This window comes from Eimeria mitis, genomic scaffold (assembly GCF_000499745.2).
Source record: "Eimeria mitis Houghton genomic scaffold, Emh_scaff643, whole genome shotgun sequence".
Lineage (NCBI taxonomy): Eukaryota > Apicomplexa > Conoidasida > Eucoccidiorida > Eimeriidae > Eimeria > Eimeria mitis.
The window spans coordinates 1-16,395 of record NW_024015747.1 but is presented as its reverse complement, the minus strand read 5'-3'; the positions used below and the strand labels follow the sequence as shown (position 1 = coordinate 16,395).

The 16,395-nt window shown below is 54.6% G+C and overlaps 4 protein-coding genes across 4 annotated transcripts; 1 reads left to right on the top strand and 3 right to left on the bottom strand.

Moving 5' to 3' along the window:
- Positions 1 to 78: 78 nt before the first annotated feature.
- Positions 79 to 764, bottom strand: EMH_0018510 (uncharacterized protein; the record flags this gene model as incomplete). Its single annotated transcript, XM_038022922.1, has 2 exons — positions 79 to 541; positions 700 to 764. The coding sequence occupies 2 exons, from the start codon at positions 762 to 764 to the stop codon at positions 79 to 81; spliced, it is 528 nt and encodes a 175-aa protein (XP_037878776.1).
- An 852-nt stretch (positions 765 to 1,616) lies between these two features.
- EMH_0018500 (mitochondrial carrier domain-containing protein, putative) lies at positions 1,617 to 4,415 on the top strand (the record flags this gene model as incomplete). Its single annotated transcript, XM_038022921.1, is given in 5 exon segments — positions 1,617 to 2,661; positions 2,876 to 3,068; positions 3,294 to 3,434; positions 3,438 to 3,525; positions 3,657 to 4,415. Coding segments are annotated over 5 exon segments (2,226 nt in total).
- Positions 4,416 to 5,029: 614 nt separating this feature from the next.
- EMH_0018490 (uncharacterized protein) lies at positions 5,030 to 5,690 on the bottom strand (the record flags this gene model as incomplete). Its single annotated transcript, XM_038022920.1, has 2 exons — positions 5,030 to 5,278; positions 5,478 to 5,690. The coding sequence occupies 2 exons, from the start codon at positions 5,688 to 5,690 to the stop codon at positions 5,030 to 5,032; spliced, it is 462 nt and encodes a 153-aa protein (XP_037878774.1).
- Positions 5,691 to 10,870: 5,180 nt separating this feature from the next.
- On the bottom strand, positions 10,871 to 15,048 carry EMH_0018480 (uncharacterized protein; the record flags this gene model as incomplete). Its single annotated transcript, XM_038022919.1, has 5 exons — positions 10,871 to 11,686; positions 12,056 to 12,137; positions 12,403 to 12,624; positions 13,361 to 13,493; positions 14,043 to 15,048. 5 exons carry the CDS (start codon positions 15,046 to 15,048, stop codon positions 10,871 to 10,873), a joined length of 2,259 nt encoding a protein of 752 aa, XP_037878773.1.
- Between the last annotated feature and the right edge of the window lie 1,347 nt (positions 15,049 to 16,395).

The following is a 16,395-nucleotide window of genomic DNA, read 5'->3' as shown; positions in this document are numbered from 1 at the left end:
CCTAGTAGAACCAAATAAATGAGCAGCAGCGACAGCAGGTGATGCTACGAGCTCGGCAGCAGTTGCAACAACAGTCGGTTAACCTACAAAGAAGCCGTATGCCTTTTTCATGTACTTCAAGTTCTCTGCTGCTGATGCAAAGGCAGGCATCTGCTCGAATAAGTTGCACCGCTCAGGGTGTTGCTGCAGGGCAGCACGCCAAGCAGCGGCCGCTGCTTTCGCCGCTGCTGTCCTTTCGTCTGCCGTTGCTGCTGTCTCCGCATCGTCGTCTTCTGGCTGCTGTTGCTGTTGCGGAAGTTGCTTCTTCAGATGGTCCCTGCCCTTTCTATTGCAGCGGACAGCCGCATGAAACTCTGCAGCGGCGCCACTTAGAGCAGGAGTCCCTCGGGACCGCTCGCCTTCCGACGTCAGTGGTTGGACGGCCCCCACTGGCCCTTCCCCCTCTGCATACTGCCGTGCCAACCGCAGCAACTCAATCTTTCGTTCAAACTCGGAAATAGTTACTACGGGGAGCTGCTGGCTTCGGCGACGCATGTTGTACCTGAAGTGTACGTACACACACGCGAACAGCTGGTGCACACACAGACACACACACACTAGACATACATACCCACCCATCCACCCAACCCCCCCACACCCACACCCACACACACACAGACACACACACCGCCCCCCCCAAACATATACACGCACACCCACCTACCCACCACACCCGCGCCCCTCCGCCCACCCACCCCACCCCAGACGCCCACACGCACACACATGCAGACACACACAAACAGATGCACAGGAAGCATGAGTGCCCCCGACAAAAGCCCTGGGCTTCCTTAACTGTGCGGCAGCAGCAGCACCGCCGCACGCGACTATTCAAGACGCGGTGCAAGTTGGTGCATGGGTTCAGTATAACCTGTTGGGCTCTGCGTACAAGTGCCAAGGCGTCCTGTGGTGTTCATTAAAAGCTTGTCTGTCCTGCAGTTCACAGCCGCAGGTTCTGCAAGATAGCGGTCCCGGACCACGGGGGACCGCTATCGCGGGTCTGGGGTCCATCTTCTACCCCTAGCGCTGCACTGTGGATCCTTTGGAAAACCTTAGGCCCTTCACCCCGGAGAAGAAAAAAACTGCCAAAGCTTGGGCCCCCCCACGACCCCTTGAAATGGATCAAAACGGGGGAAAATAACAGGCGAAGAAGGGCCAGCTGGCGCTCCTGCTGCCGCTAGTGCTGACGTTGCTACTGCCTCTCTCCTTCGTCGAGCTCCTTCTACTGTGGGGTGGTCTTGACAAACTCTTCTGAAACGTCTGATATGTATTCCACTGATTGAAGCCAACGAGGAAGACGTTGAGCAAACAAAGCCCCAGCTGCTCTGGGTGCCCAAGGTGAAGGCTCCAGTTTGCATGCGCGCTGCTGTTGCTGCTGCTGCTGGTGCTCGGCTGCTGCTACTGCTGCCGTTAGCGCTACAAGAGCGCTTCTTTGAGCTACATATGCAACTTATGTCGCGCTAGGTTACTGGAAAAGGTCGGAGGATAAGCCCTGCTGCTTCCTATGGCGCAGCAGCAGCAGCTGCGGCAGCAGCAACAGGAGCGGCAGCAGCAACCCCGAAGTCTCTTAGCATAGATTGATGGCGGCACACGACTTCCCTCTCATGGTCTCCCCTGATAGAGGCTTGTCATGGCGAGCTTCAGGAGGATGCAGAAGCAGAAGCGGCTGCTGCTGCAGCACCTGCCTAACCCCAGGCAGCTGCGGCGGCAACTACAGCAACGTGCCCACCAGTATCTGGGTCTGTAGTTTCCGCGACAGAAGGGCGAATATCAGGGGCGTTGAGGATGCCGGCATATCTGTAGGAGGCGATCAGCAGCCTTATGACTCTTCCGTAGCAATACCACCAGAATCTGCTGCTGCTGCGGTTGCACTTCCTTCTACTACGGCGGCTCTTGCTGCTGTTAGACATCAAGCTACACCATCGACGCAACTCCGGCTAGGCACAATGCGCAATTCTCTCACCCGTGAAGTTGGGGACATCTGCGACAGCTGCGTTCCGTCCGGAGCGGTAGCCTGGGAAGCTGCAAACGCTGCTGCAGCACCCCCTGCAGCTGAAGCAGCCTCGGCCACAAAAGCAGCAACAATCGAGAACGCAGCACTGCGGGCCTCCAGAGGAGGGGGAGCAGGAGTAAAAGCAACAAGAGATGTTCCCGTGGGGCCGTTGCCCGCTCTGCGGTACATGCACTGCAACAACTACCACGCTAGAACCCCAATCCGCTACAGCAGCAACATGTTTAACAGCAGAAATTGTGGCAGCAGCAGGAATTACGGCAGTGGCATTTCCTGCTCTACCCGAAACATTGACAACGACAGCAACTGCGCCGGCGGCAGCAGCTGTTGCAGCAGTGGCAGCCGTAGCTGTTCCGCTACTGTGCACCGGCTGCCGGTCAGTAGAAGCACGTATGCCGCTTGCAGCAGTAATCCTGTTGCTGCTTCTGCGGCTTCTGCTGCAACAAGCCGTGAGCAGAAACTAGGCCTGCATGGCTTGAAAAAACAATCGGACGGGCGGGAGCAGCAGCTGCTGCAACAGCAACAGTTCCAGAAGCTCGAGGATGAAGAGCCCAAGATGTTGCAAATTATGCGCACCCATGCCTTTCTGCACCTTACCAGCGGAGCCGTGGCAGGTGAGGGCTCCTGAACTAGAAACCCTACATCCTAGGCTGCGCACCCCATACCCTAAACGCCAAACATTAAACCGTAGCGCCGCTGAAGTGCAGAGGAGGCGCCACCGATCGAGCGTCAAAGGGAGTTGAGTATCCGTCGTAGGGTCATATAGTCGAGGGATTAGCGCTTAGGGTTTTGCATATAAGACTTTGGATTCAGGTTTTGCGCTCTCAGGTGCTGTCTCGCGCACCGCCACTGCTCCGCTGGACCGCGTGAAGGTCATGCTGCAGTTGCAGCCTTTTTCGGTACCGCTGAGGCAAGCAGTGAGAGTTATCATGCAACAGGAGCTGTCGGGCAACGCCGCTGCGGCAGCGGCTGTTCCTACTGCTGCTGTAGCTGCTGGTGTATCAAGCAGCACCACTAATGCGTGTAACAGCAGTAACAGAAACACCAGAGACCAACGGTCTCCGCAACCCACTAGCTCGGATGGAAAAGCCCCCTCTCAGCAGCTGCACGGACAGCAGAGATTGCAAGCGGCTTTGCCGTCTGCATCGGCAATCACGAGCAGCAGCAGCAGCTGCTGCAGCAACAGCAACAGCAGCATGAGCAGCAGAGGCCACTTGCTACTGGGTGGTTGGCGCGGTTTCTTCAGAGGGAACTTGACAAATTGTTTAAAAGTTGTACCGGAGACGGCCGTCAAGTTCTACAGCTACGACATCTGCAAGCATGCGTTAGCCCACAGAAAACAGCAGCAGCAACAACAGCAGTCACAGCAAGAGCACCAAACGGAGCCNGCAGAGGTTCACTTGCAGCTTTTGGACAGATTCCTTTGTGGAGCAACGGCGGGTCTGTGTGCGCAGCTCCTCATTTACCCAATGGAGCTCGTAAGCATCACACCATACAGTGTGAACATTTGTAGGTTGCTGCGATGGCACGAGGTTTTGTGAGTGCTGCGGGCGCAGAGCTTAGGAATTGCGCTTTATGCTCCGTTTTTTTGTGCTTCTTGTTCTTGTAGGTGAAGACCCGCTTGGCAGCTTATGGCCCGGGGTGTATGTACACCGGCGTGCTGCAGTGTTTTAAAGCGATCTACAAAGAGGGTGGCTTTAGGCGGCTCTACAGGGGTGTGGGGCCATCTTTGCTGGGCATCATTCCGTATGCAGGAATTGACTTGGCCGTCTTCGAGACCTTAAAGGAAGCCTATGTGAAAGGAGTGATTATTCCTAAACAGCAGCAGCAGGTAGAGCAGCAGCAGCTGCTGCTGCGCGCAACATGCAGCAACTGTAGCCCCGAGACCTCCCCCCCTGGTATGGTCTCCTTTGCGCCTGGTACAGCAGCTGCTGCAGGAACAGCTGCACCCGCATCGGGGGTGTCGCGAGTCCGCTGTCGCTGCGATGAGAGCAGCAGCACCAACAGTGGACTGCCTCCCGCATCGCCTCCAGCTGCGGTGCTGCTGTTGATGGGCGGCTGCAGCAGCCTCATTGGGCAGGTCCTGGCATACCCAACAGCGCTGGTGAGGACGCGCATGCAGGTGGACGGGAGCGGTGGTAAGCCGTTGCTGTACCGCAGTAGCGCAGCAGCGGCGGCGGCAGCCGTCCGCCAAGGGGGGTTCCGGGGCCTCTACAGAGGACTTCAGGCAAACTGTTGCAAGGCCCTCCCGGCTGTCTCGCTTTCTTGGATTGTCTATGAGAAGATGAAATACGCTATAAGCAACTTTGAGAGGGACTGGACACAAAGGGTGGAGCAGCAGCGACTCGCCGCACGCAACAGACCTTGACGCAGGCGCAGCAGCTGCCGCTGCCAACAGCTGCAGCAGCTGCTGCTGCGACAAGCCCTCCCGAAGGAGCTGCTGCAACGGCTGCTACAGCAGCTGTGGAGTTGCGGAGGTGCTGGCTCTCCCAGGCAGGACCCCGCAAATATGAGAAGGCGCATTCCTGCAGCAGCAGCAAGTGCTGCTGCTGCTGCAGCGTGAGCAGCAGCTGCTGCTGCACTTGCTGCAGCTGTTTTATGGTTGCTGCTGCTCTCTAGCAGACATTTTGTCCCTGTTGACTCGTGGCACTAAGAGGCGTACTTACTGCGTCTTCTGGCAGCGCAGTAGCTAAATGTAGCAGCGCGTGCACCCACAGCACTACCTACAACACACTGCCGCCGCCGTAGCAGCAACAGTCTTATTGAGCCGTGCTGCAACTCTACGGAAAACTTGGGCATTATCGACGCACGCTGCCGTCGGCTAGCCCCGTAGCCTCTGTATATGTCCAGCACAACGTAGTGCAGCCACACAGCATGCACGTCAGCAGCAGGAGCTGCAGTGCTTGGAACAGCAAAGTGTGGGAAGTACTGGACGATCCGAAGTGTTGGTGGCTTCTAGGGAAGCCTAAGAAAAAAGTGCTACTAAGTGCAGTCAGTCTGCTGCTGGTCCTCGCGTTGCTGCGCCTTCTGCAACAACGCGCCAGTGGGAGGAGGTCTCATATGAGTGAGGGACAGATTACTGATGTGATGTGCTACAGCTGCAGCAACCGCAGCAACAGCTGCTGCTGCTGTACTCGCCGCCGGCGATACTGCAGCCGCTGCTCCGTCTCCTCCTGCTGCAGCAGGAGCTGCAGCTTTTGTCTCCCTGCTGCAACAGCTACTGCGAATACCCTGACACGGACAAATTAGCCACAGCAACAGTGTGTGTTGCAGCAGCATCAGCAGCACGACGTGCTGCTGTTGTGTGCCACTGCAGTTTGCTGCAGCAGTAGCAGCGACAATGACGGGGCGCTCATGCTTTCTTGCTGCTCTTGGACTTCTTTGCTGGCGTCTTTTTAGTGGATTGTTTCTTTAAGGCCTTTTTGGCAACCTTTGCCTTTGCCGGCTTCGTCTGTTTCTTGCTGATGGTCTTTTTCACCTTGGGTGCTGCTGCTGCTGCTGCTGGAGCAGCAGATGCAGCACGCGATGTCTTCCTGCCGACGGTAGTGCTGCCCTTTACTGTAGCAACCTTAGAGGACTTCTTTGTCGGGGAATTTTTGGGGGCCTTCCGGGCAGGCTTCACACTGGGGCGGGCTGGAGCCATTTTGCTGCTGCAGTTGCTGCTGCCGTTGCTGCTGCAGATGCTGCTGTGAGAGGTGGCCTGTCCTGTGCGTCTGGTGCCTGCTGCGGCTGCAGCAACACCAAGAGAGAAAGAGACAAGAAATAACAGAGACAGCAATGAGCTATAAAACGTACTTTTGTTTGTGATGACCTGACATCGTTGTCTGGGTCGTGGTCAGGGGTGCCGCCGCTGTGCTGCTGCTGCTGCTGCTGCTGCCTGCCCCGCTGCAGCAGCAGCAGCACTGACAGTTAGCTGCTGCAATGTCTGGCTAGCTGCTCTAGGGCTTCCTACCTGCATTAAAACAAAAATGTGTGTGTTTAGAAGTGTGTGTTTCCCTTCTGTGGCAGTAGCAGCCAATACACTCCGGGCTGGCTCCCCTCCTATCTCGCTCCCGCAACACACGGCCACTCGTCGCCCCAGCGGTCTCCAGGCCTGACCCTGTACCATATCTCTGTATTTCTGCTGTCTTTCATCTTTGCTGCTTCGGATCCTCCTACTTTGTTTAATATTGACATGTTTCGACTAAATAGTAAGCAGATCTAGCCGCCGTGGGAGGCTGACCTCTCCAAGACACCCAACTCGCGTAGGCAATTGCAATTAACACAACGGCCTATTGAAAATGCGGCACCTGAAACAGCTAGATGAGCTTAGCATGCTTCTATAATTGATTTAATGGCATTNAATATGGGGGCACTGGCAAACATTGCGTTGCCGCCCGGCCATCTGCAGTGCAATAGGGCCGCCGGGGGCTGGGGTGTAGGTTGTCCTGTCTTGAAGCTGCTACGTATATTCCTAGTTGCGTGAATGTTGGTTACTGAGAGCCACGTAAATATTTGAAAATTACCTGGGGGCAGTGCGTGCATCAGAAGCGGGCTTGTGAACGCTTGCAATGTGGGGTTGACGGAACGGGAAGAGTTGCAGCAGGATACGTTGCAACAGATGGCATACCAACTCCTCTCCACACTAGCTCCTAGGCTCTTGGGCCATTGTGCTCAGTATGCTGGGGGACTCAGTTGATCTCAGCTTCCTTTTTGTAACTCTTATCTCGAGTACGTTGAGTTTGTTACAGTTTACAACTGTCCTCTGCCGATGTCGAGGTCTATCGTTACATTAGGGTTTCTACCAGCTCGCCCGCAGGGTTGTTCGTCCTGCCCGCAGGCACCCAAAGCAACTATTTGTAGGCGTGTCTTGCTGGAGAGGAGGGATATTTCCCTCTTGTGGCCTTGTGGGAGTTGCAGTGCGGGAGGCGTGGGTGTACACCCACGACCACCAGGATGCCAGACGTTCAGCTATATATGTTGAACTGAGAACGACTCACCTCCTTCCTATTGGTTACTGGTGTCGCCCTTTCAACACTAGCTCTTGGTCGTGGTTGCCGAAACTGTTGTACATAGGCATTCACAGCATCTCGAAACGTGCGCGTTGAGGTAGAGGAACAATTTCTGTTGTATCTCCACCTAGGAGACGCATTTATTATGCTGACTTTGTTAAGCGTCTAAGCCTCGTTTTTCCCAGGGCCGCGATGGATGAGCGCCGCTGAGTGCAGCCAGCAGTTAGCCGCTCTTACAGTGCACCCAATACGTCAAGATGCCCACAAGACCTTCTAAACGGGGGCGGATGAAGCCATGTCAGAGCAGAATTCGCGTTCATTTGTCTCTTAGAACTTCAAATATACTGTAATGATAGTCATCGGCCCTAGTCGAAGCTGTTTGTGAGCTACCTTAGAGTCAAAATAAGTGAGGCAAGTGCACCCTAGAAGCATCCTAAGTTCCCCCCAGTCTCCAAGTGCCCTGGGCACAGCAGTGCCAAGGCCGGTGGCTCCAGAGGGGAGGAGCATGTTTGTCATCAGTTGCAGCANGCCCTGGGCACAGCAGTGCCAAGGCCGGTGGCTCCAGAGGGGAGGAGCATGTTTGTCATCAGTTGCAGCACTCGTTGCTGCAGCGCCTGCTGCAAGGCAACCAGGTGCAAGTGCAAGCATGCAGAAGCCTCACTTGATTCATGCTCCAACACCGTTGACGATTGCCAAACGCCTACTTGGGCGTCAGTAGCCAAGATGTACAAAAATACATGGACCAACTCCAGGCAGAGAATGGTGCGTTGGGCCCCACTCGTCCTCTAAACAGGAGGCGCCCCTATGCGCTTTTGCGCCCAACAAATGATAGGTGCCAACGGGGAGAGGGGAGAGACTGCAAGACGTGCATTCGCCGCGAACAGAGAAAAGGAGGAAAATGATGACAGGGCAAGAATACGGACAGCATCACCCTTTGCTGCATAATTGTGGGCGCTGTTGCTCTCGACCCCTACCTTGTGCGACTGCCCTGCGCAGCTGCATGGGCACTGGTGAAGGAAGGCCGTCCTTGCCTTGCGCTGGGATCCGCTTTTCAAGGGGAACATCATAACCTGATAACATCTAGGCGGTCAACTGCAGCCGGTGCACATTTAAGTGAAGAGTGCTTCGGCCAGCTCCAGAAGGGGACCCAGCCCGAAAGCATGAAAAGGCGTTCTGTCTTCAGTGGCGCCGGTCTATCCATAGGCAGAGGATGGGGCTCAGGTTTTAGCGGAAAATCGTTTAGCTCCGAAGCCCGCTTCCAACTAAAGACGTGAGAAAGAGATGAGTCCGTGTATACGTGACAGAGCAAGCCTCTGAAAAAAGGGCGAACGCAACTCAGCTTTATGCTGCTTTGTTCATGCCCGTGCTTGTACTCGTCTCCACTGAGTCGGGGAGGAGATGCAGATGCTCCTGAACAACTACTTCGGAAAAGCGACCCGGTAAAACCCACTGAGATCGTCGGCTGTGAGCCAATTCACGTGATACTCTTGCTTTCTTTGCGCTGTGCGTATTTTTTTCGGATGTCTAGGGTCCCTCTCTCATCCATTGCTAGTTCCCAGCAATGCCGTCGGTGCTGTTTTGTTAGGAGAGCTCGAAGGAATGGCTGTTATGCTCAATTGTTCTTTAGAAGTTGGGCTTACTGGTGTTCTGACATCTCCTATTCAGGGGTAAATCTGCAGTGTAAGCCAGCGCATTGACCCGAAAACGGCCAGCAAGTGGCCCTTACCGACTCACGCCGAACTTCTTCGGCTACACGCATCCTTGCGCTCTTCGCAGCTCGCGGGAAGCCATTGAACAACATAGCACAAAATCCCGGGGGGTAACATTAACGTTTGGACGTCGTTTGTCGTACTTGCTTGCCTGGCTTCCGTGCGCTGTCCCGAGCTGTTACAAGTTGAATATGGAAGCCTGCAGCTGCAGTAGCCTGCGCCGTCGCCAATCTGAGGATATGCATTTACTGCGTCGCATGCCGGGAAGCTTCCATACTTCGCTTGTGCTCCGGCAAAGTGGGGCTGTTGCATAGAGTTTGCCACCGTTGCCGTGCCTCCCCTTCTCGTAAGGAAGATGTCAATAGTTGCTGCGGCTCTTCGGGCAGATTTTGAAGACAAATAAATCCACATTCAGAGAAGCAAGGAAATATTCCAGTGTTTCCGTCATCTTCGGACGCTTGGCGAAGCCTGAGACATTCTCCAAGCATTGCTTGCGCAGTATTCATATTTTCGTGCCGCAGATGCTGCGGAAGCTGCAATCGCTCCAATACGACACGTTACTTAGCGGCTNATTCATATTTTCGTGCCGCAGATGCTGCGGAAGCTGCAATCGCTCCAATACGACACGTTACTTAGCGGCTTCCATCCGCATGTCCTGATCAATACCCGCTTTTTGAGTGAAGCACCTAGCACGAATTGGCGCTCTGCCTTCTTTCTGGCAGAGCGCCTTCAGGAACCCATCCCAACTGCATCGCAATATATTTATCTTTTGTTTCTGTGTCTGGTGCCCTACTGACTGCGCCCTGTTGAGTCTCCAGTGTCTGCCGTCTGTGGAGTCGTCTACTGTGACGCGGGAACAAGAGTAAAAGCAAACAATATAAGCAAACAAATCAAGTCGTTTGCACTCATGTACTGCTTGGAAACCATATTGCTTGTACCACGGTTATATCTGCAACGTAAGGCCTACAGGCATGCCGCGCCCCAGAACTCTCTATCGTTTGGCGGCCTATATACAAACCAAGACTTTGTGAAAGAGGCGAAACGTGTTGCCTTTCCTGCTCTTCAGATCTTATCTGTGATGGGCTTCCACTGCTCCACGAGCTGTTTGCACTTGCTGTGTGGGGGCGTTCTGATTGTTTCCCTCTCGAGGGGACGGGGGACCTCCNCTTTGGACCCCGCTTTCCACGGCGCTTACCTTTGGCTGCAGCAGTGCACTGTCCCTTCCCGATCACAGGAAGCAACACGTGCAGCTGTTGCTGCTGTTGCTGCCTCCGCATCGCCGTTTGCTTTCCCACTTTTGCTGCAACGTGTAAAAGCAACCAAGCTTGCGCGTGCTCTTCCTCTCATGATTCGTGCTCGCACGGAATGACAGGGACTGCGCTGCTTTTATCTGTTGGTACGGCTACTCCTGCTCCAGCTACTACTGCAATGCAGGCACCGACCTCCAACGTATTCAGCAGTGTGCGGTTGCTGCGGCTGCAGCTGCTGCTGCTGCTGCTGCTACTGTCGTTGATGCTGCTACTGCTGCTGTTGTTACTATTGCCACAGTTACTACTGCTGCTAATACTCCTGCCGCCGTTGTTGAAGTCAGCAGGACTCTAGGCAAAATGTATGCACCTTGGCTACTGGGACTCTCAGGATGGCTCAAATATACTGCATCCTCAGCTCATTGACAAAAAGGAAAGGAAACCGATTCGTCCGTGTGGTTTTGCTTGAATAGCGCAGTGCCAAAGACTCAGCAGGAACGCTGCCCGCTACAGCAGCGACTTCGGTCCTACGGGCAGCAGAGCTGCTGCTGCTCACCAGGCACATAATCGCTTGCAGATAATTAAAAGCACTCCTCCCCCTCCAGCCGTTGTGCCTACGCCTCCAATTTTGCAACATACCGAGCGCCAAGGTAGGCGGAGCAATGCATGCTGCTGCTGCAGCGCCACTTTACTGCAGCACAATGAATTAATTAGCTGCCTCAAGAAATTCGCAGATCTGTTTCTGTTCCTAACAGACGGCAGCAACGGCAGCTGCTGCAGACGATGTTAGGAGTAGCAACATGGGCTTGCAGCCACCACGGAGCCCCTCGCTCTGACAGCTCAGGGTGTTGGAACGTTTTTGCTTCTAGTGTATGGCTACGACGACCGGTTACCACGTCGTCTGGTATTGCCGCTACGGAAACTGCTCCCGGTGCTGCTGCAGCCGATGGAGCTTGAGGCGCTGTTCATGCTGCTGCGATGCTTTAGGAGCTGCTGGTGTTGCAGTCGTTGAGGTTGCGATTGTTGCAGCCCCTGCTGCCTCTGCTGCTGCCGCGGTTGGGCCATGCGGTATGCAGACGCGAGGACTTTCCCTAGTACCTGCTGTGGCCCTGTGGTTGTGCTGTTGCTGTTGCTGCTACTGCTACTATTGGTCCGTGTTGTTGCCTTCTGAACGTATCCAGCATTTCCGCGGCTGGTGCGCTGGCGGAGCGCAGCTGTAGGTGGGATTCGCCTTTGCCGCTGCACCGGTTGCTGTTGCTGCTGTTGCTGCACCGTCAAAGTCTTTGTTGAGCCTTTTGCAGTGTCTTGCTTAGTGAGGCCGCTCGGCTGACTCTTCATTCCGCGTGCCGCAGAAGCAGCACCAGAGACAGGTGCTGGTTCCGCTGCGGCAGCATTTGTTAGTACCGGTGCCACCTGAGTAGCTGAATGTTCGCCACCCGTACCAGCTGGCGAAGCCGCATCATGCATTTGCTCCTGCTCAGAATGCGCCTGCGGAACATCAGCGCGAGCAGCAGCTTCTGCTGCGGGTGGAGTTGATGCTGCTGCGTCGAGATTGCACGCAGTACCAGCAGCAGCGCGAGCCTTGGGATCTGCGAGCAGAAGCTGTTGCAGCAGCGTGTCGGTGACGAAGCCACCGCAGTAGAACAGGACCCGCTCCCAGAGCCAAGGAGACGGCAGCTCTGTCAGCCAGCCCTGAAGCACCAGGCAGTGGTAGTCGGAGACAAACTTAAGTGCACCGTAGCAAAGGAGACAAGTCGAGAGGGCAAAATCCACCAACACGAAAAAAAAGCTTGCACAGTCCAAAGAACCCAAGTTTGGAAAACGGAACGCAAATCATGGAAGGCTACGACAGGAAGACACTTCGCGCGGACCCCACGCATTCGAAGGGAAACAGAGGAAGGTCGAATTGCAACTAACAAGAAAACACCCGGCAAGTCTCCAGATAGGCTAAGTTCCAACCCACACAACTTAGCTGCATGCAAGGAGCAGTTACTTTGTTGTTCTGTTACTGCTTGCATGTACCCCTGTCGAGGCAAGAAAGCAAATGATAAAGATACTCACGGGTTCAAATAGCCCGCGCTCCGTGGCATATCGAAAGATGCGTGCAAGCAGACATGCGAAGCCCAAGCCATGATTCATGTACCTGCAAACAGCGGCGGCAGCAGCAGATGGCCTCTGCAGCACCGAGCAGGAGACGGGATAGACGACGAAGCAGCATCTAGAGCGGCGCTGGCAGCAGTGCCGCTAGTGGCAAGAGCATTGGCAATAGCAACAACTGCAGCACGTAGGAGTAAATGTGACGTATAGAATGAGGCACCACGTCTGGAAAAGGTCAGGGAGGCACGCGAGCACACAACGAAATAGAGAATGGCAGCCTTCATAGCAGAGTGGGTGTCCATGCAACTTACCGAAGATGTGCCAATTCGTGAAAGAAGATACCCAACTGCGTCGGCAGCTGCAGCAACTGCTGAGGCCTCTGCAATTGTCGCATTCGAATACGGATACAGTAGGACCACTTGGTGCTGCTACTGCTGCTGTTTGCTGCTTCCGTTGCGGGGCCCCCTTGGGGTTCGGTGTTGCTGCGATTCCTACTGCGGCCCTGGAGCTGCAGCTCGTCGAGTCGTTCTTTGCTGCACACACACCGGCTCGTAGCCAGTCACTTCCCTTCTTAAGATGAAAGCAGCACAGTTCATGTGTTTGGTATTTGCTGTCTCAGCCTGATTGCATTCAACAGTTGCAGTCGGGAGCAGCAGCAACAGAAGCAGCAGAAGGCTTGAGTGACAGCAGGCGAGCAAAGGCAAGCACAGGGACAGGCATGACTTGCATGTTGTTTAGGGGTTTCCGAATGACTGAACCCGCCTTGCGGTGCAGCGGATGCTGTTCTGCCAAGAAGAAATAGCTGCAGTTGCCAGAACAATCAAGCGCAGACGATCGAACACACGTCTTCCTGCTTCGCCTCTCAGTCAATGATCGCGGGCTAAGACATGCCGGACTCAAGACGGAGACAAACACAGAGGCGAAGACACAAGCGAGGAAGAAACAGATAGAAAACATGAAGGACACAATAAAGTAATTTCCCATGGGTGAAAAGAGGAGGCAGAACGGAGAAAAAAACACCATAGTCCTAAATCCCTAGCTTTAAACTCTCATCCCTAAACATTACAGCCGACGGCGATAACCCTAATCGACGGGTGCTGCATCAAGAAGATGAACTCTTGACCCGAAGCCCACAGCCTTGCGTGCAATAGAAATGACGCTAGCCATCTGCGCCTTAATAGCTAAGCGCTTTACGTTGAACAGTAGACCCTAAACATTTTTCTTCGCGGCCTAAACCCCCACTGCAAACTTAAAACCCTCAGGACTCACCGAAAGCCAAACTCCCTGCATAGAGGAACTCCGTATTCGCAGTGCAGTCTATGAATTGAGGCAGCAACTTCTCCTCTGTTCTTTAGCTCCACTGTAACCCCATTGACCTGCGCATACCCGTAAACTCTAAACCCTAAAACCTACACCCTATAGCCTATACCCTAAAGCATAAAACATGAACCGTAGATCGTATGGTATGTGCGCAGGCAGCTCGCCACCCAGAGACATAAGCCGTTGCTAGTCCGCTAATGCTTCTGCAACGAAAAACGTTAATGCCAATGCCAATACCCTAACTGCAAACCCTGACCCCTTGACCCTACACCCTAGGCCCTTGCCTTTGCGGATTTGAAGGTGTAGTAAGACCCTTCATCTAGTCGGCACTTCCTCGCAGCTTTCTCTGCTGAGCAGGTACACCCCAGACATGAACGGAAATAAAAGTAGCGGAGGGGACATAAAGAGATGAAATCCAGAGTGGGTAGGAGGGAGCAATCGCGCAGTTGATGCGACTAAGGTATGTACTGGAAGATATAGAAACCTAAACAGCACTTCAAATGCCCTGCTGTGCTCTGCTTGTGAGGACACTCCCTATATTTGCCTCGTCCCCTTGTATCGCTAGACCCTAACCTTTCTGGCTGTGACCCCCCACCCCATCGCTGGACAATGCAAATGCATGCGGACGTACGGAGCGGCCGAGCGGACCGTGCAGCCAAGAAGTTAACGGATCGCCGTTGCTGCTGCGGGGCTTTTAGCCCTTGCTGCAGCCTTTCTTGCTGCTGCCGTTGCAGTTGCCTCTCCTGCAGTCGAGCTCGAGCCAAGCGAACCTCCTCTGGGGCCCCCCTCATCGCCCTCGCAGCTGCGGCAAGTATTTCAGGCGGCAGGTCCTCCGCGTAGCTCTTTTTGCTGTTGTTGCTGCTGGTGATGCCAACTAGGTACTCTGCAGCGGTAACAGAGAGGCCATACGGCCCTACTGCCGCTGTAGGAGTGGGTTGCAACGGTGAAGCTGCACTAGTAGCATAAGTAATGAAGCTGTCTGGATAATCATCCGGTTGTTCGTGATGCTGTTGGGTTTCTTGATGCAGCTGCCCTTCCTGTTGCTGATGCTGCTGCTCTTTGTCCTCTCGCTGATCCCATGTGGTCTCGAAGCAAGGCGCCGAAGGTTCTGAAGTTGGCGTGCAGGAAGTTGTAACAGGCACTGACTGTTGCTGCACTTGACTCCTGCTAATGCGGCTGCTGTTGCTGGTTTTGCTCCCGCTTGCGCTTATCATGTAAAGATTCCCTGCGGAGGGCAGGGAGTATCGGCTCCCACTCGGGGGTGGAAATGATCGTAGGCGGTGCTGCTGCGTGCTGCTGCTGCTGTTGCTGGCTGTCAAGGACGCCCTGCTAGACAGCCGCGACCCGGATATCCCAAGCTCGAGGCTACTGCCACTCTTGCAGTTGCTGATTGTGTTACTGGAAGCCAGGGTACTTCTACTGGTCAGGGCAGCCTTCCTGCTGTGGGCCTTTAACGCACGGTGCCCGCGCAGCAACTGCTGTTGCTGCTGCTGCTGGACATGGGGTCCCCAGCTCCATCGTAGGTGCCAGTGGCTTCCTAAAGAGGAAACGAAGCGTTTGAGCAGGGGAGAAGGCCCTCCAACCGGGGGCTCCTCCGTTTGAGCCCCAACAGGCAGAAGAGGCGGTTCCTCGGGCATGAGGTCAGAGGCACTAAAGGCGTTGCGGAGGTGTCTGTGACATACTGTGGTATATGCACACTTCAGACAATGGTGTGCCAATAAGCCGGCTGGGAGTTGCGATAGGAAAGCGAAGAAAAAGCCAACACGAGGCTGACCGCGCAACAAGGCAACGTATGGAGTTTGCGACGGTCAGCAATGGTGTCTAGGCTTCAAATTTTAGGCGTTAGTAGAGTTAACAATTTAGAGTTTCAGAGATGTTGGTCGAGGCGTTGAGCTTACAGGGGCCGTCGAGTGCAAGGGCCCTGGTGCTGCAAGCCTGAAAGCTAAAATCTAAAAATTATACCCCCACCAGGTGTGTAGCATGCATACACCCTGTACACGTGGGCCTCCCGGAACAAGAAGAAGGTAAGGAACAGAAGAAAGAACGTATGGTCGATGAATTGTCTTGAACTATGAGGAGGCTAACAGGAACCACTGTGTCGAGGGTCACTCAGTCTCTGCGTGACTGGAAGAATCGCATGGGTGGCGAGGTGCCCAAGCGTGGGAAAAGGACAAAATAATTCAAACGAAAAGAAAACAAACTAAAAAATTAGCTGAATAGAGGCCGTCATGCGCAACAGCAGCAGCAGCAGCAAAACCAGCAAGACTCTGGCTAGCTGCGAGGTCCTCTTCCGAGCATCGAAAGCACGGGCTGTCTGCTGGGATGACCTGAAATTAGGGTGTACAGGCAGCAAGGCACAACAGATGGAACTTATCAGAGACGGATGCAGGGGAAAAGGAAACAAATAACAAGCCCCATAGTAAAAGGCGGGAGTTCGGCGAGTCCCGGCCGGCACGCGAAGAAGAATGGATGCCTGAGCGAAGACAGGGAAAGCAGCAGCAGCAGCTTCTGCTGCTGCTAACCATATCAAATGTCTTTTTATGCAATAAAAAGTGGAAACACGCGAGTCCGATGGCGCTTGCGCCGCACATTAGCGTGAACAGCCGGGATCGTCGATTTCTCTACGCCACTGGATCCCCACGGGACCCCGTGGGGCCACTTGGGGCCCCAGGGAGGCACGGAATGCCCCTCTAATCATTTAAGCGCCGGAAGGCACGCGGCGTATGTCTAAGGGGTTACAATTGTCTTTTCATGGAAAACGGCACTCACCTTCTGCCCCAGTCGATGACGGGAGCACGGGTTGTTAAGACCACGCAACGAGACTTGTCGCTATTTGCTGAGGACCTTCTCCAGCTGCTATAGAGTCAACAGATGCTCCCTACGAGGCAGCTAAAATCCCCTCCACTTTCCAAGGGCCCTGGGCACAGCAGTGCCAAGGCCGGTGGCTCCAGAGGGGAGGAGCATGTTTGTCATCAGTTGCAGCA